General features: G+C 41.3%; 1 protein-coding gene and 1 pseudogene across 2 annotated transcripts in view; both read right to left on the reverse strand.

The window, feature by feature from the left end:
* Slc6a11 (solute carrier family 6 member 11) overlaps positions 1-490 on the reverse strand; it is a 128,495-nt gene extending 128,005 nt beyond the window's left edge. The window contains exon 1 of one of the 2 annotated variants that reach the window (XM_047534767.1): positions 181-490. In XM_047534767.1, coding sequence (XP_047390723.1) covers positions 181-442 — 262 coding nt within the window. In that variant the 5' untranslated portion in view covers positions 443-490. The remainder of the gene's footprint in view (positions 1-180) is intronic. The other variant, XM_047534766.1, reaches the window with a different exon arrangement.
* Positions 491-6,359: 5,869 nt separating this feature from the next.
* Positions 6,360-7,991, reverse strand: LOC124971220 (39S ribosomal protein L14, mitochondrial-like; annotated as a pseudogene).
* Positions 7,992-24,879: the final 16,888 nt, after the last annotated feature.

A 24,879-nucleotide genomic window follows, 5' to 3' on the forward strand; every position in this document is an offset into this window, starting at 1 on the left:
TGGAACAGGTGGGCCATGCCTGGCGGTAGCTCACTCACCAGGTGGCCTGGGGTCCAGGCTCTCCATTAAGGTCCCTCTGCACGCAGGCGCAGGAGGGGGTCTCGTGCTCGCCCCCCTTCTCCCAGCCCCCACTGGGCGTGCAACACCCCCCTCCCATTCTCCCTGTCGCTTGCGCCTCACCTCCTCCGTTCTTATAGCACAGGTAGGGAAAGCGCCACACGTTGCCCAGCCCGATAATCTCCCCGGCCACGCTCAGCACGAACTCCACCTTGTTGTTCCACTGGCCACGCTCGTGGACAGCCTTGTCGCGCTTGTCGCGCGGGTCGCGCGCGGGCGCCGCGCTCCCGCTGCCGCCGCCGCCGCTACCACCGAGCGCCTCAGTCTCCCGCGCCTCCTCGGCAGCCTTCCCATTGCCCAGGGGCAGCGCCTTCTCCGCCGTCATGGCCGCGCTGGCTGCCTCGTGCGCCGGCCCGGCTCTGCGCCGCCGCCCCGGGCGGGCTGGCTTTTCAGGAGGCGCGAGCGGGCGGGAGGGGGAGGCAGGGGGTGGAGCTGAGGGACCGGGCCGGGCCAGTGCGGAGAATGGGACGCGGCGGCCCGGCCCGAAGGGCGCCCAAGCTGCCGGGGCCCAACTGGGCCCCGAGAACCAGGAGCGCACCTTGCGCGCGCCGAGCTCCTTGCGCGCGCCTAACAGAGCACCTTGCACGCACCAAGCACCTGTGGTGCCCATCCTTCCTGCTGCCCTACTAGCCTCTTAGGACAAGAGGGGAAGCACCCGTTCAGGTCTAGGTGGACTCCAGAACCAAACCCTGAAGTTCCACCAGTCTCTGTAACCTTCTAAAGCTTGGGCCTCGGTCAAGAAGTAGGCCAGACATCTCCAACTTTAATGTGCACCCTCGGCACCTGCAGCCCTTGTTAAACTGTAGATCCTGGCCTTGGTAGGTGGGGTGGGTTAGAGACTGCGTTTCTAACAAGTTCCCAGGTGAAGCTGATACTGCTGGACCCCCTGCTCGAATACACAGTGCATCCAGACAGTGAGGTGTTAAGTGCTTGTGTCTGGAGATGGGCAAATCTAGGAGGAAATTCTTTCTCTGCTTATCTTGATTGCATGAATTTGGACAGTCATCTGACCTATTTGTGCCTCAGTTTCCTGATCTACAAAAGAAAATTCCAACAGTGTCTGCCTTGTAGGATTTCTTGGTGAAAGGTTTTTAAGAAAATGATTATAAAGTACTTAACACTTTGGAAGTGCTCAATGAACATTAGCCATTGTCAATGTATGTTTAGACACACACATCTTAATTATGCATCTTAATATTTGTCTCCCCAGTCAATTGTAAGGAATATATATATATATTGTAAGGAATTGTAAGGTATATATATATATATATATATATATATATATATATATATATATATTCCTCTTCATTATGATAGCCACAGAACCTAGGACAAGACGTGGCACAGAGTATGTGCTCAGTAAGCATCGATGGCTAGAAAGAAAAGGAGGCTGGTATGGTTTGAATAGGTGTCCCTCAAAAACCCAGGTGTCAATGCTTCGGGTGCGAGCCTGTGGTGCTAATTAGGTGGTTGTGGAACCTTTAAGAGATGGGACTGAGGGGAAGATCTTCCAGCCATTGGAGGTGTGGCCTCGAAGAGGACTGTGGGAGTCTGGCCCCTCCTCTTCCTCTTTTTTCCATTTTTTCCCGCCATTCTCCTCCAGGCGAGCAGGGGAGCAGCTTCCCGCCTATTGCCTCCGTGATGCGTTGCCTCCCCTCAGGCCCAATGCAACGGGAGTCAGCCTACTTTGGACGCAGAGGTCTAAAATTGTGAGCCTAAATGAATCTTACCTCTTTATAAGTTGATTATCAGAAGTTTGTTAGGCCAACAGAAAACGAAGGACACCCCTTGTCTTTGCACAGCCCTGGAGAAGCCCCCACCACGGGAGCTCGGACTGGTGTTCCCTCTGGTCCTTCCCGGGAGAGCCACCCCCACTGCCCTCTTGCAGCCCTCAAATGCCTGCTTCTCCTTTAATCCTGGCTCCCCGCTGCACTAGTCCCTCCACACCTCCATCCCCACTGAAAACCCTTCCTTCCACCATCTTCACTCCCCCCACCCCGCCCCGTCTTATTTCTTGAAAGAGTAAGTCACAGCGCCGCGGCGGCCTTGTCTTCACCTCCCACTCATTCCGCAGCCCACAGCAATCTGGCGCCCTCCCCCACCACTCCTCTGAAAATGCTGTCTGTAAAGTCCCCAAAGCCCTCTTCATTTGACAAATCCTGTGGTTCTTTTCCTATCCCCATCCTGCCTGACCTCTAGGTAACTTTCTGCCCCATTATCCCTCCTGGCCTTTGGAAAATTCTGCCTGTGTGGTTTTCTTGACTCTGTTAGCCTCAGCTGCGTTTCTCCCCTGCTTCTCTGGTTCTCTTTTCTCTCTCCTGCCTTGAGCCAACCCAGTGTTGATGGCTCCCAAATCTCTTCACACCCTATCCCCCTCACCCACCCATGCTCTCTGGAGTATGTTTGAAAGCAAAGGTTCTACAGGGTAAGATACACCTTGGCACCCAGGCTGTGTCCTTAGGAGTTCTGTTAGCTCTTTGCTTAAGACTCCTTACCCTTCTCAATTGGGTTAATATTAGTTCTGACCTCAAAGGTTTGTCAGAACTAATAGCCTCAGAAGGTCCTCTGTGAACAGTAGCCATTTTTTTATTGTGATGAGTAGGAAGAAGGCTAAAAGCCTTCATTCATTGACTTTCCCTACAGGATAAAACCAAATCTCTGACCTCATTCACATTGCCACATAATCTGATTGTCCCAGCCTTTCCTTCTAAATTAATGCCATTTTCCTCACATGCAAAACCATCAGTATCTCCATTTTCTTTCAGGTGATCCCCATTGCTGCATATAGTTCCTGTGCTCAGGAGCCACATAGTAGCTAGGAACTCATCTGTTAAATCAATAACTGCATCAGAAATTAGAGGCATATTCTTGAGTCTTAATATTGCAGTGTTAGTCTATCACCCCAGATCTTTGTATACCTCCTTCAAATTCAGTTACCTTTTAATTTCTACTGGTGTACAGCATCATTAACTGTAGGGACTGACTTGATCTGTACAGCTGTGATTCTACAAGACATGTTTGGGAAGTAACTTAGAACCAAAGAGAGACCTAGTACTGACCATATCATCTGCTTGCACCCAGACTTCATTCTGGAATGAATAGTTCTGTGACCTTATGTATATCATTCAACCTTTCTGAATTTTTGGTATCCTGGTTTTTACTCAAATGAGCATTATTCTCCTGTGTCTCAGGATGGTTTTGAATGATACAACATGCAGGGGAGAATGTTGCATAAATACTAATTTACCAAACTCACTTCCTCAGATTTTAATGTTTCCCTTTATTTCCTACTGTCTGAATTTAGTAAGTAAATAAAGTTCAGTCTCCTTGGTTGTTTCATAAGATAAGTCTTAATCTTTTTACATTGTCCTTATCCAGAAGAGCCTATATCTTCTCCATTATTCCAGGGCCTCGTCTCTCGACTTTTTCGTTATTTTGTTGTCCAGGTACAGTGGATTCAAGAGCACATGCCATCGTCCGTGGGGTGGATGAACTTGTATTGAGACACAAATGCAGCCCAACATGGCAGGGAAACCCATGCCTTTTGCAGTTCGCTGCCTGGGTTCATAGACCAGCTTTATCACATTGGCAAATGACCTCATGTCTTTGAGCCTTGGTTTCCTTATCTGTAAAGTCAGGTTCTAATATTACCTATCTTTTCATTATTATGAGGACTAAATGGATTAGTATTTGTAGGGCACTTGAGTCGCTTCTGATAGAGACACATTTGTTAAATAAATATATAGTCTTCAGTAGAACTGAGATGTCATGATTTTCTTATTCCTTTCTCGGGCAAGCATTCAAAGCAGTTGCTGTGCTGAAGGTTCATTTAAGCATCAGCATTGCTCACTCATTTCTTCACCAAATACTTCTGACTCTCCATTAATTTTCCAGACATATTATTAGCCACTATGGTGCAAAACTAGATACAAGGTCTGCCCTTAATATTATGCTGGAGCCATTCTTCATGAGAGGTGATTATTAGATTTTCAGGGATTTGGGGAAGCTTCAATTGTTGATATCTTGAAATCTGCCATGGTGGTTGTATTTACACCATGGAAATCTGCAAACACTGCAGATCATCCCACTTTACCAGTCAGTGCGTGGCACCATTACAGGGTAATGGAGAGAGCAGATGTTAATCAATCAGTCAGAAATTAATGGAAAGGGGCTGGGGTTGTAGCTGAGTGCTTGCCTAGCATGTGTGAGGCACTGGTTTCTATCCTCTGCACCACATAAAAATAAATAAAATAAAGGTATTGTGTCCATCTACAACTAAAAATATTTTAAAAAGAGAAATGAATGGGAAGTTAAGAGGTGCTGCAAAGGAGAGGTCAGCAATGCTGGAGGAGCTTGTAACTGAGGGCTTTGACCTTATTGAGGAGAGCAGGAAGGGTTCCCTGAACAAGTGACACATATTGGAAGCCTGGAGAGAAAGTAGTAATGAACTGAATGAGGAGAAGGCTGAAGGTCCTGAAGATAATCACAGGGGTCAAGGCTGGAATGCACAGTGTGGAGGATGTTGCTCCTGAACATGAAATGTCTTTAGCAGTGATTGACATGAGAGCATAGTCACCTTGAGTAAAGACCACTGTTACCAGTGTGAAAGTGGATTATAGGGCAGGATTATGGTGAAGAAGATACTGTAGTGGTTCTGACAAAAGATGATGGTACATTAGACTATGGAGGGTGGAAAATTAGTTATGTTGTGGGGGTACATCCATAAGACTTGACCTGGGGCTGGTGGTGGTGGGAAAGGAAGGGAAGGTATCAGGTATGTCTCTTGGGTTATTGAACTACAGTATCCTATGAAGCAGTTGATGGTTCTATTCCTTAACTATCACCACAGCTGCCTTACTTCAAGATTGACTTTTGCTTGCATCTTCCTTCTCAAATGTTCCCCTTTGCTCATATATAACTCTTATAAACCCAGTTTAGTGCTCCCCTTCATGAATTCTGGAGGAAACTCTCAGGGCTCTTTGGTGATGGTAACCCCCAGGATAAAGAAACATTTTGCAACCTTTACACACCATATTCAGAAACTATCTATCATAACACCCAGAATAAAGCAACATTTTACAACCTTTACACACCACATTTAGAAACTATCTGTTATGGTTTGAATATAAGGTGTTCCCCCAAAAGCTCATGTGTGAGAGAATGTAAGAAGGCTCAGAGGAAAAATGATTGGGTTGTAAGAGTCTTAACCCAATCAGTGCACTAATCCCCTAATACAGATTAACTGAAGTGGTAGGTGTGGTTGGAGAGGTGGGAATTGGGACATGGCTTTGGGGTATGTATTTGTATCTGGCAAGTGGAGACATCTCTCTCTGCTTCCTGATCATCATGTGAGCTGCTTCCCTTTGCCACACTCTTCCACCATGATGTCCTTCCTCACCTTGAGCCCTTAGGAATGGAGCCTGCTGTCCATGGACTGGACCTCTGAAACCATGAGCCCTCTAATTTTTCCTCCTCTAAAATTGTTCTGGTCATATCTTTCACAGCAGTGAAAAAACTGACTAAAACACTAGCCAGGTAGTGATTACCCCATCTGCTTATCTTCTGCAACCATGCCTCAGACCACCTTATTTTGAAAGAAAAGAATACTATAAGAGCTTCCTGATCTTCCACTGAAATAGTTGGATGAATACACGTGAGTAAATGATAATTGTTTGTATACAGTAGTAGGTCGAATAATTAGCGCCTCATAATTGTATTCATCATCCTAACTCTTAACTGTGACTACATGGTGGGCAGAAATTGCTTCTCCAGCCTTTGACTTTAGGCTTGACCAACCAGAGGTTTGAAATATGCTTGCATAGTTTGGCTCGTCCTGTGATCTGCTGTCTTTACTATGAAAAGGACATGCCCCATGTAGCTGCTGCCTTTCCATCCTGGGTCCCAAAAGGAGATAATGGAGCAGAGATTTCCCTAACCAAACCTCAAAACCACAGCCAATCTACAGTCATAGGAGCAAGACATATTTACATTACATGCCACTGAAATTTTGAGGTTGTTACATAGACAAAGTGATGGATAAACTTGCCATGGACTGTGCTTGGGCCTTCATAGAACCCATCTTTCTTATGCTGCACACTTTAGCATAGGCATGGTAATGTCTGTGTCCTACAAATAAGAAATTGAAGCTTAAAGAGGTTGAGCAACTTATTCAGAATCACATAATGGAGCCAGAATTCAACACAGTTTTCTGACTTATATTCTGTATCCTGCAAGGTCTGACTTCAGGTCTCTTCTAGTGGTTTTGACCACATAGACTTGTCTTCTTCTTTTAGATCTAGGTGGAAAAAGTAGGAGATGAAAGATTAAATTCATATCCTCTGCCTCCTCTAAGGAGTACTAAACCACAGACATTAACTCAGAACTTAATCATTATATCCTGGATGCCAACCTGAGGGAAGCAGCCCCCTCTGGGCCCTGTTTCTATGGGAGAACGCATTCTAAATTCCGAAACTCTGATTTTATACTTGCCTCGCTCTCTCTCGAGTTGGCCAGCCTCTCTGCGTGTGAAGACACATGCTTCCTTATGTTCTAAGATTTCCTGTGATTTTTATCTGCTCTCCTCAGTAACCTGGCTCAGATGTCTAAAGTCAGTGTCATGTAACAGATATTTGCATTTACCTAGAGATGGGGCTTCCAGGACTGCTGAATCTGCCACACAGGCTCAACTCCTGGGACACCATTCATGTTGTCACTCCGTAGTGCCCCCTGGAATTGTGTGACAGGATGATCCCAAGCCCCTTCAACAGGCCACAGCTGACCCCAGGAGGTAAAATGCCATGTTGTCCCTTGTGAAATAAATCAAGTACTTCTTGATCATACATCTTTTTGGCCCTGGAGAGACAGTGCCTTGTAGCTGTAACAGTATTCTGAGGAGGATACATTCCAAGGCTCCCAATGAATACCTAAAACCATGGGTAGTACTGAGACTTACATACACTGTTTTTTCTTATACGTGTGTACCTATGAAAAAGTTTAGTTTGTAAACTAGGCACAGGAAAAGAGTAATGATAAAGTTAAATAATATTAACAATTTATTATGATGAAAATTATTTAAAATGTATGAGCTATTTATTTCTGGAAATTTCCACTAATATTTCCACACTGTGGCTGACTTAGAAAGTACATAAAGGTTACTCCAGTATTAAGATAGTACATCAAGAACTGACTGAATGACTCTTCAAGATGCATACAACGCCAGTGTTTCATAATTTTCATTGTAGAGGTGTTTCATCGTCTTGGTAAGGTTAATCCTTAGGCATTATTGTTTAATTAATTAATTAATTAAATTTTTATCATAAAAATATTTATCCTCTCACAGGACACTGATCCCACATAGCAACCACATGGCAACCCTGACTCCTTCTCAGCAGAGATGCAGTTCTTAAAACTGTTAATGAGTAACCTGCACCTGAATGCCTGGGCTCTGCTCGCACAAAGTTCTGAGTGATGGCCAGCATCCTGGAATATTCACCTTCCCTCTGATGCAGGCTGCTGGGGATGGGTACTTGAGTTTGGGTCTCCACAGGGTTCCTGTTGTCCTCCATGAGGTTTGTTAGAATCAAACCTGGGGGTCATTGAGAGGCCGGGCATAGGATGTCCTACAGTGAATACCTTTTTCTTCTGTCCCCTGATCACCAGCGGTATTCAGTCACTGAACCTGCCTACCCCATTCTTGTTATAGATATAGATGCACCAAGGAGGGTAATGATATGGTGTATTCCCCAGGGTGCCATGGTCCACCACATGCAACTGTGTCACTTTCTCAATTGCACTGAGACTCCCAGGGGTACTGAAACACTGCTGGCTGAATGCTCTGTAGTAAAAGGGCCCCAGAATCTACTGAACAGAGCCATGGCAAGTCTACCCATGCTGCCCTGGAATACCTTACCTGGAGCCCCACGGGTTAAGCTCTGCCTCCCCCCACATGGCCTCTCCCCCAGCACATTGGACCTGCCAGACAAACAGCAATCTGCTTATTTATTTACTGAGGCTATTGTGAATGGGATTTTTGATTTGTTTTCTTTCTCAGCAAGTTCATTGTTGGTACATAGGAAAACTACTAATTTTTCTATATTGATTTTATATCCTACTATTTTACTGAATTTATCAGTTCTAAGAGATCTTTAGGGTTTCCTAGTTATAGAACATCATCTTAAACAGGGATAATTCAGCTTCTTCCTTTCCTATTTGTAACCTTTATATTTGTAACCTTTCCTATTTGTAACCTTTCTTTCTCCTGCATGATTGCTCTGGCTAAAGTTTCCAGTACTGTATTGAATAAAAGTTTAGAGAATGGACACTCTTATCTTATTCCTGATTTTGGAGGAAATTCTTTCAGTTTTTCACTATTTAGTATGGTTTTGCCACTGATGAAAGAAATTGAAGACGACACGAGGAGATGGAAATACATCCCAAATTGATGGACCGGGAGAATGAATATTGTTAAAATGGCCATACTGCTGAAAGCAATCTACAGATTCAGTGCAATCCCCCATCAAAATACCAATGCCATTCTTTACAGAACTAGAAAAAATAATCCTAAAATTCGTATGGAAGCATAAATATCTTGAATTTCCAAAGCAATTCTGAACAAAAAGAAAAATGCCAAAGACTTAACGATATTCTGTCTCAAAATATACTGTAGAGTCATTGTAATAAAAACATATTAGCCTAAAAGGACATATAGATCAGTGAAATAGAATAGAAAACCCAGGAATAAACCCACATCTACAGCTATATGATTTTCCACAAAGGATCCAAAAACATACATAGGAGAAAAGACAGCCTCTTCAGCAAATGGTGCTGGGAAAATTCAACTCCTACCTGTAGAAGATTAAAACCAGATCCCTATATCTATATCTCACCCTGTACAAAAAAAAAATCAATTCAAAAGGAATCAAAGACCTTAAGGTAAGACCTGAAAATGAAACTACTGAGGAAAACATGGGGGAAACGCTTCAAAATCTAGAAATAAGCAATGATTTCCTGAATAGGACTCAGATAACTCAGGAATAATAGTAAGAACTGATAAATGGACTTAACAACCAATTAGAAACCTGCACAGCAAAGGAAACAATAAACAGAGTGAAGAGACAGCTAACAGAATGGGAGGAGATTTTTACCAGCTGTTTGGAAGGAGACTAATACTCAGAGTATATGCAGAACTTTAAAAAAAGTAATCCAAGTAATAAATGGGCAATCTAGCTGAATAGTCATTTCTCAAAAGAAGAGATGACTAGTAGATACCTGAAAAAATGCTCAAAATCTTTAACCATCAGAGAAATGCAAATCAAAACTACACCAAGATTTCAACACTCCGGTAGAATGGCTATTATCAAGAAAATCAAAAATTACATCTGCTGACACGGATGAGAGGAAAAAGGAATCTTTATATACTATTGGTAGAAATGTAAATTAGTACAGTCACTATGGAAAATAGTACAGTTTCCTCAAAAACTAAAAATAGAACTACTGTATGATCCTGCTATACCACTTCTGGGTATATATCCAAAAGAATTAAAGTCAACATACTCTAGAGATACCTGGGTACCCATATTCATCACGGCACTATTCACAATAGCCAAATTATGAAATCAACCTAGATGCCCATTAGCAGATGAACAGGTAAAGAAAATGTGGTGTATGTGCATAATGGAGTATTATGCAGCCATAATAAATGAAATTGTATCATTTTCAAGAAAATATATGGATAGAACTAGAGATCTTCATCTTAAAAGTCACTTAGACAAGTATCACGTTTTCTCTCAATTAATTTGTACAAAATAATTACAGTTAACAATTATAGCTTTTTTAAAAAAGGGATTGGAGAATGAAGGGTCATAGAGCCTATAGGCCTGAGGGAAAACAAACATGAATGAATACCACAAAAGACCAGACAGTGGGAAATGGGGTGGTAATTAGTGCTTAAAATGAAGTAGAAAAGGGTAGGGGAGAGAAAAATGCTTTGCCTTAATTAGAGAACTGATTTGTCTTCTGCTTTCTAAATACAACAGTTATGTTGTTAATTTTACCTCTGCATTTCTAGGAATTCCAGAACTGGCTTGTTTGGGCTCTTCCAGAAGTAAACTTGAATCAAGAATTCCTTTGTAAGCACTCTATGTTGGAGGTGATCCCAGGAAGCATGAATAGAGAATTTGGGAAATGAAACAGGAGAAAAACAGGTTACCATGTAAGTAACTAGCTCAGTACCTGCAGGAACTCTGGGAACATTCTAGAATGTCTCAAAATTATCCCAACCATGGGTTAAAAAGTGGACATGTTTATTCAACAACTTCCATTCATTATTGATTATAGGTTGCTTTGGGGAGCATTCACGGGTACATTCAGCTTGCATTCTGTATGGCCAGACACCTCTGTGATGGACAACTGCAAATCCTGGCACTCAAATCTTTGACTCTTAGTTTTGTTTCCCCTAATTTCATCATTGTCCCCTTATCACAGTAATAGTTTTCACTGGACACATGCCCATCTCAACAGAGACTACCTTTTCCAATTTCCCTTATAGGTCAGTGTGGCCAAGCTGCTAAGATATGCATAATGTGGTATACCTGGAAGAGATGTACACCACTTCCAAGCCTTACCTTTAAAAAAATGGGATGTTGTGTTTATACCAGCACAATTCACAGTAGCCAAACTATTGAACCAGCCTAGATGTCCATCAGTAGATTAATGGATAAAGAAAATGTGGTAAGACGTACACAAGGGAATTTAATTGAGCCGTAAAGAAAAATGAAATTATGTCTTTTGCAGGAAAATGGATGGAACTGGAGACCACTATGTTAACTGAAGTAAAGTCAAACTCAGAAAGTCAAGGGATGTATGTTTTCTCTCCTATGCAGAAGCTAGAGAGGAAAATGGAAAAGAAGGTAGGGGCAGATCTCCAGAGGAAAGGGACTAAAGAGTGGGAGGGGGAGGGAAAAGGGGAGGGGAAGTCTTGGGGAGTGATAATTGGCCAGATTATATTGTTATATTGTGTGCATGTACAAACACGTGACAACAAATCCCACCATTATGTACAACTATAGTGTGCCAATCAAAAGTATGGAAAAATGTTGAAAAAAATAAAAGGATGGGATGTGCCCTCCATGAAGTATACCCTGCCTCCACTACTTGCTTCCTGGTTGAGAACTGAAACCATAGTCCTACCTGGACCCAGTGATGGAAGCCCCAAGTTGGTGAAGGAGTCAACTTTCTGATTCTTCAGTGTATTTTCTGACAGTTATGTAAAAGAGAAATAAACTTCTAATTTAAACAAAACTGAAAGGGACACATGCAGTCCCACTTTGTTATATTGTGTGCCTGTATAAATATGTAGCTTTCTGGTTCAGTCTCTCTGTTAACAATGATACTCCAAACCATGTTTTCTATCACTTTTTAAATTATAACCTGTCTTACACAGGTTATAATTTACACACACACACACACACACACACACACAATTCACTGGAAATTTTAACGAAATTCTGATAACCCAACACCCTCATCCCTGAGAGTGCTCCACAGTTGTTTCTAAAACCAGCAACGATTATGAGGGTCTACCATATGCTACGCATGTGCTACATGGAGGTGACCAGTCAGAAATGGTCTTGCTTTTCAGTGACATAAAAATTAGCTATCCAGCATGGCAGTCACTCAGGCAGAGGTCAGCAAGAAGGTCTGGTGGGAATAGGAATGTCAACCTCTCCCTGGGAGATTGTGTTTGGACTTAAGGGTGAAGGTGACATTTATGCCAAGCCCTTGAAGTATAAGCAAGAACTCAACTCTGGGAAGGAGAGAAGGCAATTTCAGATCCAAAGAACAGTGTAGGCTATAGAAGTGCCTGGTAGACCTGGCAATGCCGCAACCTAAAACTACTGTTCAATAGGGCTACCAGCAGTCACTGTAGTTACTGAGAGCTTTAAATATGGCTGATCCCAACTGATGTGTGAAGCACATTCTGGAATTTGAAGACATGGGACTGATAACCAAATGTAAAATACCCCGTCAGTGTTTTAAATACTGATTGCATGTTGAAAAATAACAACATACATTGCATTAAATAAAATATACTCTTAAATTAATTTCATCTTTTCCCTTACTTTTAACAAGACATCCAGAACACTTTAAATAATTGTTATGGAATCCTGTGTCACCCTAAAATTCGTAAGTTGGAAGTCCGAATCCCCAGTACCTTAGAGTGTAACTATATTTGAAGAGAGGTGATTAAAGTTAAATGAGGTTCTATGGGTGGGGCCCTAATCCAGTGTAGCTGGTGTCCTTATAAGAAGAGATGCCAGCAATGCCTGTTTATAGGGAAATTCACGTACAGACAGCACTAAAACAACTTCCTATGGCTTCTTCTAAGAAGAAAGAAGCCTCGGGAGAAACAAATCCTGCTGACACTTTGATCTCAGATTTCTAGACTTCAGAACTAAGAATATAAATTCTGGTTAAGCCACCCAGTCATGGAATTTTGTTACAACAGTCTGAGTTGATTAATTATGTGACATTTCAATTAGCATTGAGCAAGCAAAGTTGGGGCTACATTAGAGGTCAATAAATCCATATTTGAGCCCTTTGCTCAGCTGAGGCCACACCTAGTTGCAAGGGAATCTGGGAAATGTGGTCCCAAGTGGGAAGACATTTCTTCTAGATAGTTTTACATATAGAAGCGGTGATATGTGGTGACCATCTGGTTATCTTGACCACCCACCCAGAGTTTCAGTGGTGTCTCTAACTACCTATGTGAGCTGATCTTTAGTGTCTCTCTGTATAATGAGCTTGTTTGTCTCCACAGCCTGGTAACTACCATCTGTCTTGATTTCCAACTCAAGTCAGATCAGTATGTGATGCCCACTGGTATAGATCAGGTATAAGAGAGACTGATAAGGGAAATCCTCATAGAATGTATGACTGGAGCAACTATGAACATTGATACAACACTGTTGTATGCTGATTTTAAGTCCTTTGGGTATAGGCCAAGGAGTGGGATAAATGAGTCAAATGGTGGTTCCATTCCAAGTTTTCTAAGAAATTTCCACACTGCTTTCCAGAGTGGCTGCACTAATTTGCAGCCCCACCAGCAATGTATGAGTGTACCTTTTTCCCCACATCCTCACCAATACCTATTGTTGCTTGTATTCTTGATAATCGCCATTCCAATTGGGGTGAGATGGAATCTTAGGGTAGTTTTGATTCGCGTTTCTCTTAAAATTATGGAATTCACAGGCAAATGGATGCAGTTGGAGAATATCATGCTAAGTGAGATAAGCCAATCTCAAAAAACCAAAGGATGAATGATCTCACTGATAAGTGGATGATGACACATATAGGGGGTGGGAAGGGGGCAAGAACGGAGGAAGGAGGGACTCTACAGAGGGTAAGAGGGATGGGGGGGGAATAACAGAATGAATCAAAAACTATTACCCTAGGTAAATGTATGATTACACAAATGGTATGCCTCTACTTCATGTACAGAGAAACAAAATGTATCCCATTTGTTTACAATAAAAATGAATTTAAAAAAAGAAAAAGAAAGAAAGTATTACCGGATACTGGATTTGGGAGTTGGGGCCTAGGAAGCAGTATAGCATGTCTGGCAAGAGCACTGGTTTTGGAGTACGCTGCCTGGTTTCAAAAGTTGTATGTTCTATGTCCTTGGGTGATTGATTTGCTTTTTGGAGGCCAGTTTCCTCTATAATAGGGAAAATAGCGTTCATCTCATTAGGTTATTAGACTTATGACTGATATAATCCAGTGTTTTTCAGACTTTGCTGTCTCTCAATGTTTTATTTTTCATATTCACATGCCAATTGTATTATCTAATATTTTCTTTATACATTTTAATGACAGCTTTGATGCATAACTCATATGCCATGCAATTGCCCATTTAAAGTATACAATTCAGTGGTTTTGGTATGGTCACAAAGTTGTACAATCGTTAGTACAGGAAACTCAAACACCCCAGTTTCTATTACTCGCCCCCAAAGAAACCCTGTATCCTTTAGGAATCACTCTCCATTCCTCTCTTTAGCCCTAGACATCACTAATCGTTCTTTATGAATTTGCCTATTCTGAGCATTTCATATGAGTGGAATTATGAAGTATGTGACCTTTCATGTTTGGCTTCTTTCACATAATAATATTTTCAAACATAAATAATGTTTTCCTGATCTCCCTGCCATTTTTCTTTCTGGAAATCCTTCTTGGCTCTCTGTTTCACAGTGGAATGCCCACAGATTTCTTGTCATCCCCATTGTAGCATTTATTATTATTATATTTCTTTCTATGGATGATCAGTGTTCCATTGCATTTTATTTATCCACTTAGAATCAAAAATGCTCTGAAATCCAACACTTTCTGAGCAATGACGTGATACCACAATAGAAAAGTCCACACCTAACCTTACATGATGGGTCACAGTTAAAATGAAGTCTCACTGAAAATGTATTAAAATTACCTTCAGGCTGTGTGTAGCAGCTGTGTATGAAACAATGAATTTCATGTTTCAGCTTGGCTACCATTCCCAAGGTAGCACATTATACATATGGAAATATTCCCAGATCCTAATAGTGGTAGAGTTCTTACATAGCATGTGTAAAACCCTAGCACTGGGGGAAAAAAATAAAAAGAACAGGGTCCTGCTGATTAGAAAAACTCTACTAGGAAAATGAAAACCAGCTGGGTATAGTGGCACATGCCTGTGATCCCAGCAATTCAGGAGGCTGAGGCAGGAGAATTGCAAGCTCAAGTTCAGCCTGGGCAACATAGTGAGATTTTATCTCAAAATAGAAGAAGGGTTGGGGATGTGGCTCAGTGGTAGAGTGCCCCTGGGTCCAGTCTTCAATAAGAAAGAGTAAAAGAGAAAGGAAGAAGGAAGAAAATCATCAGAATGTGGATGGAAGATAATTGATAAAGTAGGGTTAAATACAAAATTTGAGGTCAGCATGCTGGGCAGCAGCTGGGATTCTTTTCTGTGATGTGTGTTGGTCTTAACTCTTGACTGCATATTAATGTAGAAGATCTTAAAGCTTATTTAGGGCAGTGATGGATCTAGTTGGCCTTAGATGCCACCCCTTCCAGCTCCCAGCCCCGACTTTGGCAGCTCAGACACTGAAGAGGGCTGGGCAGTTTAGCAAATCCTGATTTGGTAACTGGAACTGAGATTCAGAGAGGTACAGAGACTTTTCCAAGTTGAGAAGCTCCTAAGTAGGAGATCTGACTCTAGAATCCAGCTTTCCTGATCTCCCTGCCATTTTTCTTTCTGGAAATCCTTCTTGGCTCTCTGTTTCACAGTGGAATGCCCACAGATTCCTTGTCAGTAGACTGAGATTTGCACTCCAAGTGTGGTTTGCAGCAGTCCCTGGAAGCTTGCTAGAAATGAAGAATTTCAGGTCCCACCCTACTAGGCCTGCTGAATCAGAATCTGCATTTCGCCAGGATCTTCAGATGATTCAAATGCACTTTAACATTTTAGAAACCAGTACTAAGACGTTACAAGTGGGTTTATTCATTCAAAACCCTGATTTGAGCAACTACTCTGCCCCGGGCTCTTTAAGTGCCAAGCATGCAGAGATAAATATGTCCTCATTTCTGCCATCTAGCTAGGGAAATAGATGAGAAACCAAAGATTCCAGACATCCCACTGACCTCACATTTTGTTTTCTTATTGAGAAAGTAATTGCTTTATTGATTTTCCTAAAAATAAATTGCTAAGAGCATCATAGGAGGCTGTCATAAGAGGTTGGCATGCCATCTAACTATACTGCTTTCTCCCCTTTTGTCATCTTCTAGATTTTTTGGGAAGCTTCCACCCCACTTGCTGGTTTTTGTAAGCTGCTTTACTGAGGGATGATCGACTTTAAAAGATCCACACATTTCTAGTTTATGTAACTTGATGAATTTGGCGCTAAGTATACACCTGTGCAACCCTCATCATCTGTATACATGCCCATCACCTCTTAAAGTTTCCTCTTGTGCTTCAGTGATGACGATATGAACATTTAATGTAAGATTTGAGTATTGTATTCAAGTATACAGTTCAATTCTGTTAACTGTAGGCACTACGCTATAGAGTACAATTCTAGGGCCTAATCACCTTATGTAACTGAAACTTCGTACCATCGGACTAATACCTACTGTTTCTCTGCCCCACCCCAAGCCTTGGCAGCTACCTCTTCTCTCTCTCTCTCTCTCCATATATATATATATATGAGTGTGACTATTCTTGATTCCTCATATTTGTATTTGTCTTGGATCTGGCTTATTTCATTAGCCTAATGTCCTCCAGTTTCATCCATGTTGTCACAAATGACAGGATATCTTTATTTTATAGGGTTGAATAATATTCCACTGTATCATATATCACTTTTTCTTTATCCATTTGTCCATTTATGGGTGTTTATTTTGCTTCCTGCCTGTTGTAATAAGGCTGCAGTGAACATGGTAGTGCAGATATCTTTTCAAGATCCTGACTTCAGTTCCTTTGGATACATACTTAAAAGTAGATTGCAGTCAATCATATGGGAGTTTTAAAAAATTCTTTTGAAAGAAACTCCATATTGTTTTACATGTAGCTACTCCAGCTTATATTCCCACCAACAGTGTACAAAACTTCCCTCTTCTCCATATCCTTTCCAACAGTTATCTTTTACTTTTTTGATGAAAACCATCTAAACTGGTGTGAAGTGATGGTGATTTGCATTTACCTTCTGAAAGTGAGGTTGAGAACCCTTTCATACACCTCTTGGTCATTTGCCTTCTTTGGAGAAATGTCTACTCAGTTCCTTTGCTCATTTTTAACTTGTGTTATTTGTTTTGCTATGAAGTTGCAGGAGTTTCTGTATGAAGTTGTAGAAATCTCCTGGATCTCTTGAATAGTAACCTTTCATCATATATGTGGTTTGCAAATATTTTATTCCATTGCATAGGCTGCCTTTTTTTATATACATTTATTTTTGATTCATTGTAAACAAATAGGGTACAACAGTTGTTTCTCTGGTTGAACATGAAGTAGAGTCACACCATTTATGTAATCATACATGTACATGGGGTAATGATACGTATCTCATTCTGTTATTTTTCCTTCCCCCCACCCCTCCCATTCCTCTTTTCCTCTATACAATTCATCCTTCCTCCATTCTTGCCTCCCTCTCACCCCCTGTTATGTATCATCGTCCGCTAATCAAAGAGATCATTCGCCTTTAGTTTTTTGGGATTGGCTTATCTCACTTAGCATGATATTCTCTAACTGCATCCATTTACCTGCAAATGCCATGATTTTATTCTTCTTTATGGTTAATATTCTTTTGTGTATATATACCACAGTTTCTTTATCCATTCATCAATTGAAGGGCATCTAGTTTGGTTCCACAATCTAGCTATTGTGAGTTGAGCAGCTATGAACATTGATGTGACTGCATCACTGTTGTATGCTGATTTTAAGTCCTTTGGGTATAGGCCAAGGTGGGATAGCTGAGTCAAATGGTGGTTCCATTCCAAGTTTTCTAAGGAATCTGCACACTGCTTTCCAGAATGGCTGCACTAATTTGCAATGCCACCAGCAAAGGGAATGAGCAGACACTTCACAGAAGAAGATCTACAAGCAATCAACAGATATATGAAAAAATGTTCAACATCTCTAGTAATAAGAGAAATGCAAATCAAAACTACCCTAAGATTCCATCTCACCCCAATTAGAATGGTGATTATCAAGAACACAAGCAACAACAGGTGTTGGCGAGGATGTGGGGAAAAAGGTAGCTGCCTTTTCATTTTATTAAATGTTTCCTTTGCTATGAAGAAACTTTTTAGTTTGATGTCATCCCCCTTGTCTGTTTTTACTTTTGTTTTCTTTGCTTTTGGTGTCACATCCAAGAAATCATTGCTAAGGCTATTGTCATGAAGCTTCCCCTTGACTTTTATGGCTTTAGGTCTTATATTTAAGTCTTTGATCCATTTTCAGTTAATTTTTGTACATGGTGTAACCTAAGGATCCAGTTTAATTCTTTTGTATGTGACTGTTGAGTTTTCCAAGTAGTATTTTTGAAGAGATCATCCTTTTCTCTTGGTGTCCTCATTTTCAACTAAAAATATTTATGGAGTACCTTTGTTTACCAAGTCCTGTTCTAGACACTGGGGATACAGTAGTGAATAAACCAGATAAGGCCTTTCTTGCCAATGAGCTCATTTAATATTCTAGTGAGAAAAGAAAAGTAAGTTAATATACAAATGTGAAATTATATGGAGAACACTAAACAACAGGACAAGAAGAGAGTTCTACTTTTGGTAGAGTGGTTAGGGGTGGCCTGTCAGAAGAGGTAACATTTACACCCGAGCCCTGAGAAGAAGCCAGTCTTGTGGCATCTCAGGGAGGAGTGTTTTGGCACAGCTGTCACTCAAGACATCTGCCCTGTCCCCTTCTCATGGCTAGGGCTACCCTCTGGCCACAAGGCCACAATGATTGGTGTAAGAATAAGCATGTCACCCCAAAGAGCCAATTAAGAGTCTTCCCTTGGATTGATAGATAGCCACTCTGGAGACCCATTGCAATGATTTCTTTGTGACCTTAAACAGTTCTCTTCCCTTCTCTTACCCTGTTTCACTCATCTTCAAAATGAAGAGGTTAGACCGCCTGCCATCTTGACCTCCTCTACCTCTGATGTATGATTCCAGCAGACCTGTCTTTTTTAAAACAAGGTATCATATACCTAACTTTTGGGGGCATGTGTCCTCCTTCCTTCTCAGATAGCCCTCAGATGACAATATTAATGACTGAAGCTGACTCCTGTTTAAAAGTTTGAAGCCAAGGGTGTAGCTCAGTGGAAAAGCATGTGCATAGCATGTTCAAGACCCTGCATTCAGTCCCCAGCACATGAAAAAAATTAAAAATAAAAACATTTTGAATAATCAGCCTAGATTTCATTGAAAGTTTGATGAGGTTCATCCACTGTCCCTATATTTATTTCACAGCCAAAGTATGGCAAGAAGCACCTGAGACTGAATCCTACTTCTGCCTTTTTCCAGTGTTCCTTTTTAATCTTAGGTTCTTCAACTAACACATTAGTACAAAAATAGTGTTCAAGTTATAGGGTTCTCATGAGAAGTAAATGGTCTCTCACACATTCCTCTAATTCTCAGATATTATGTTTATGAATCAGTCTGTACCCACAAGACCGTGTGCATCATGGGGAGTGTGAACTGCAGCCACTTTAAACAATGTGTTTAACCATTGTTGTTATTGTTACAGTTGATTAGATAATAAATGTTGAATTTTGTTCTTTGTAGCCAACCTGCTACCAGAAGTGTAGCAAGGCCTGGGCTAAGATAGGCCCTCTTAGGGGTCATTGGTGAGTGTTAGCTTAGAATAGGTGGGAATAGAAACAGGAGAAAAGAACAGATACCTGTCAATCATCTTCAGTATGCCTGTTAGGTGTGAGGAAGCTTCATTTCTATGCCCATAGATTTCACAATTTAATGAAGTGGGTATGATTTTATTCCCATTGTGCAGAAGGTAAATTGGAAGCTCAGAGATGTTAAGAAATATGTCCAGGGTTACACAGCTAACAAGTGGTGAGTGAGATGAAATTCAAACCAACCTGGCTTGAGAGGCCCACTTCTTCTCCCATTGCATCTTCAAGAAGGTATCCTTGATAGGTTATAGGAAGAATTCATACTTTATTAGGGATCAGGGAGGGGGTATTAACTGCAATTGAAGATGGAAAGGGAGAACCTGAGTGTGAATTAGGGCAGGGCTTATATGCAGAGGGATGATATTGGGCTCAATCTGGGAGGCATCTCCCTGAGTGTCCAAAGAACTGAGGTCATGTAGTGACCAGGTCCCATAGTGATCTGCTGAGTGTTACTTCATGCTGTGTTCTCTGTTTAACTTTATAAATTATCTCCTGACAACACCAGAAAATAGGGATATTAGAAGCCATACCTGACAGATGGGGAAACTGAGGCTCAGAGAAGTAAAATCAGTTAGTGGAATGTCACAGCTAGTAAGGAGCAGAATCCAGATTTGAATGCTGATCCAGAGCCCATGCTGTATACCATGATCACATTATAAAATGAGATTAGGTAAATGCCACCAGCACATAATGCTGGATATTTAAGTGGAGAAGCAGTAGACAAAAACATTGGACGAAGAAAAGGATCCCCAAATTGATTATCATTCCTGCCATGGGAACACCACTTCTGTCCCCCTTTTCCAGGCCCTGTCACAACCATATCTCATACTGGTGCACAGGTCTCATACTGTGCACCTGGGTCTCAGGGGCTCTGTGAAGACAATTATGGAACTTCTTGGGTTATTTTAAATATATTTCCAAAGGCTTAAATTTTACAGTCTCCTGTTGCTAGGAGAACACAAGAAAACTAACACAGTACTTACTTTTGTTGGAGATGGACTTTCTTCCCTCTAGGATAGGAAGAAATGATGTGCAGTTGTCGAACAGACTATGTGTGACAGTTTGTGTTCAGCAAGTCACTTGAACTCTCCTAAGCCTCATTTTTCCATCTGTAAAATGGGAATAAAGTAGCACCTTCTTCAGGGGCTGCTATGGGGGTTGTTCATGTTGAGCGCTTATCACAATGTCTGATGCACAGTGAGACATGTCCTTATGTCTTTATGAGAGACTTTGCCCACTCATGCGGGTCAGAAGACTCAACGTCCCCCTTGTCTTTGATAAATTGTTGTAATGTACAATAATTGCTTTATTGTGGTGGGTGATAGTGAAAAAAATATGGAGTTTAAAGTCAGGAAAAATGTATCTTAATCCCAGCTCTCTAACTGTGTGACCCTGGGCAGTTCAATTCATGTGGCAGTCCAGTCCAGTTCATTTGGCAGTCTCAGTCTCTGCATTACGATGGGCTTACCTTCATGAGGTCACATCCATAAAACAGCTGGCACACAGTAGCCCACCCAATCATTGTAAGCTCACCCCCTTTCATCAGTGTGGTTAGTTTGTTAGGTGCAGACTTTTAGAAATTGGGCAGAAGAAATTATACAAGGTGGTCATGAGAGGTGGGACTATGGTAGACTTTCCTTAATTCATGCTGCCTAGACCCTGCTTCAGGGAGGCCTTGCTTCCCAGCTGCAGGGTGCAATCTCCAGCCATCAGCTCCGTCAGCATCTGCTTCAGCAGTTGAGAACCCCCTCACCCAGGACATGCCCTTCCCAGCTGGGGGTACAGAGGTAACATTATAGCTGGTATAGGACACTGATGATTAGAATTGAACCAGAGCTCTCCTCACCGCCCCCCACATCAGCTGCATCTATCAAGCATTCATTGGGCTTTGACTCTTCCCTCTTCCATCCATAGGTATTGATCCCTAATCGAGATCTGAACATAACCCCCATTTCAGCACTTTTGGGGAACACATCCTCCAGCAGCTGGTGCTGAAAAGGCAGGTGATAAGCTAGGCTTTGGGAGTTGAATTACTCACTGCCTGGCTGAGATGAGGTCCCCATCCCTGGTGTCTGATTGGGCAGAGGCAGCCCACTTTCTCCGGTGGAGGAGTGGGAGGATGTACCTGTAGAAAGGCATATACTGGCAGGCATACAGGAAGTAGTAGCCCTAAGGATGAATGGGATTGGATGACTACTGCAGAGCTACAAAGGTTTGCTTGCTCTTTACTTAAAGGGTCAGATAGCTGAGATTATAGGCTTTGTAGCCCATGTAGGCTCTGTGGCATCAACTTAACTCTGCTGCTGCAGCACAAAAACCACCACAGACGATATATAATCAAATATATCTCTTTACAGAAGTAGGCATGGGCCAAATTTGACCCATAAGCTATAGTTTGTCAATTCTTGTTCTATACTACAGAAAAATAATGAACTGACAAGTGAAAGCAGATGTCTTCTTTGGTTGCCTTCAGTGAAAGTCATTTTTTTTTTTTTTCCCCTAGCAGAAGAAAGCTGAGGACCAAACCACAATCCCAGGGCATGTGAATTTTAAAAGATGTCAAGTGATCAACTAAGGTAAGTCTATTACACTAAGATTATTGCCCCCCTGCCAATTGATTAGTGGAAGGAAAAAAGTACGGATTTATGTAATTTGATGATTTCACCGGCTTTTGCATATTCCAAGCTACCAACATGACTGTTATGGTTTAGATATTGGGTGTCCCACAAAAACCCACGTGTGGGACAATACAAGAACGTTTGGAGGTCAGCTGATTGGATTATGAGGGTGTTAATATAATCAGTGAATTGATCCCCTGATAGGAATTAACTGAGTTGTAACTGTAGGCAGGTAGGGTATGACTGGAGGAGGTGAGGAGGCGAATCATTGAGGGGTGTTTTTTGGGGTATATGTATTTTGTTCCATGATGTTCTGCCCCACCTTGGGCCCCAAAGAATGGAGCTGGTTGTCAATGGACCAAGACCTCTGAAACCCTGAGCCCTAAAATAAACTTTTCTGCCCCTAAAATTGTTCTTGTTAGGTGTTTTGGCCACAGCGGTGCAAAAGTTGACTAAAAGAAGTGACCTCACTGAACCCAGGGTTGGGGCGAGATGTTTAGAACTGACTCAGCTGCGTGTCCCTGCTTCAGTCAGCCACAGCCTCCCAACCTTCATCCGTGCTGCTTCACCTCCTAGGAGGCTCTCCCTTGCTGCCATCTCCTAGCAGGTTTCTCTTCTCCTTCTAGCTCTCGGCCAAATTCCCTTTCCTCCAAGGATCCCTTCCTGACTGACTACCCCAACCAAATTCTCTCTCCAGCTTCGTGCTGCTTTTCATCTCAGGGCTTGCTACAGTTAGTCAAACTTTTTTTTCTTTTTTCCTAATGTGACACACATAAGCAAAGTATTCAAATCTTATTTGTACAGCTGGGGATATTTTCACAAAATTAAAATACTCAGAACCCAGATCAACGAACAGAACAGGGCCAGCACCCGGAACTCTTCAAGCTCCCTCCCAGTCACTGTCCTCTATAACCATAGCAACTACATTGACTTCCAGCATTATGAATCACTCTCCCCTGTGTACAAACTTTATATAAACGAAATCCTATCATATATACTCCCTTGTGTCTTGCTCTTTCACTCAACATTATCTGAGTTGAACTCGACCCATGTGGTTAGAGTTTATTTAATAAACAGTCTTATTTATTCTACAGTTGAAGGAAATTTGAGTTGTTTCCATTTTGGGCTTTAGGAATAATGCTACCGGGAACATTTTTTGTATCCATCTTTCAGTGAACATATGCACACATTCCTGTTAGGTATATATTTAAGAAGTGAAAAAGCTGGACCAAAGAGTCTATGTATCCCAGTTCAGTTTTTCTGCAAAAGAGTGTTCAAAATGGTTTTAACAGTCAATGCTTCTACCAGTAAGGTGTGAGTCCCACTGCCTCCACATACTCCCCAGCCTTTGGTATTGTTTACCTTTTTTAATTTAAGCCATTCTCCTGTGTGCGCGTATTGGGTTTTTAATGTACTGTTTTGCATTTCTCTGGTGAATAATGATGTTTGGAACTTTTCAAATGTTTATTGACCATTTGGATAGCCTCCTTTGTAAATGCTTATTTCAGGTGGTTGGCCAATTTTCCCATTGGGTTGTTTGTCTTTTAAGTTTACTTTTTGTGGAATTTTTATTAATTTGGGGAGAATGGCTTAAATTTAAAAAGGTAAACAATACCAAAGGCTGGGGAGTATGTGGAGGCAGTGGGACTCACACCTTACTGGTAGAAGCATTGACTGTTAAAACCATTTTGAACACTCTATTGCAGAAAAACTGAACTGGGATACATAGACTCTTTGGTCCAGCTTTTTCACTTCTTAAATATATCTTATCTTCATGTTTGTCTTACCAGGTATTTGTATTGCAGCATGTTCTCCCACTATGGACTTTCCTTTTCAACCTTTTAATTATTCTTAATGTAATTCCATTCATTTTTTTCCCTTCGTCTTATGCTTTTGTTTTCAGTTTAAGAAGTCTTAGCATACTCAAAGACATATGTATTTTTTCCTAAAAGTGATATTGTTTTAACTTTTATATTTAAATCTATGAGCCATCTGGAATTGACTCGTGTTTTAAGATAGGAGCCAGGGGCAAGATGGCAAGATTCATTCTTTTTTTCTTTCTTTTCTTCCTTCCTCTATATGATATCTAATTGCTCTGAAAGCATTTTTCTTGAAAAAATAAATTCTTTTCTCTACTAAATTACAGTGGCTCTCCTGTTTAACCTGAAATGTGGATCTTTCCTGGACCCTCTCTTTTCTTTCAAGGATCTATCTATTCTTGTTCTAGTACCAACCACACTGTCCTAACTACTCTCTAGTCTATTTTTTATTGTGGTTGTTTGTGACTTTACTAAATCTTAAAATCTGATAACCTAAGTTGTCCAACTTTATTTTGATCTTTAAGGTTGTTCTCACTATCCTAGATTTTTTGCATTTCTGTATGCATTTGAAAAAATAATCTCTCAGTTTCTCCTAAAAGAAATCACTGGGGTTTTGGTTGGGATTGCACTGAATTATAGATCACTTCAAGGGGAATTGCTGCTCTGACAGTGTTGAGTCTGCCTATCATGAACGTGGTTATTTCTCCATTGACTTAAGACCCCTTTGATGTTTTCGCATGTTTCTTAATATTCGGTGTGGAAGATTGCAAAGCTTTTGTTAGATTTGTTCTTACGTATTTTACATTTTTGGTGTTCTTCTAAATGACATTTAAAATTTTTTCATTTTCCCACTCCTTTTTGCTTAGTATATAAAAGTACAGTTGTGTAAATTTA

The sequence above is a fragment of the Sciurus carolinensis genome, chromosome 19 (genome assembly GCF_902686445.1).
Source record: "Sciurus carolinensis chromosome 19, mSciCar1.2, whole genome shotgun sequence".
Classification (NCBI taxonomy): Eukaryota; Metazoa; Chordata; class Mammalia; order Rodentia; family Sciuridae; genus Sciurus; species Sciurus carolinensis.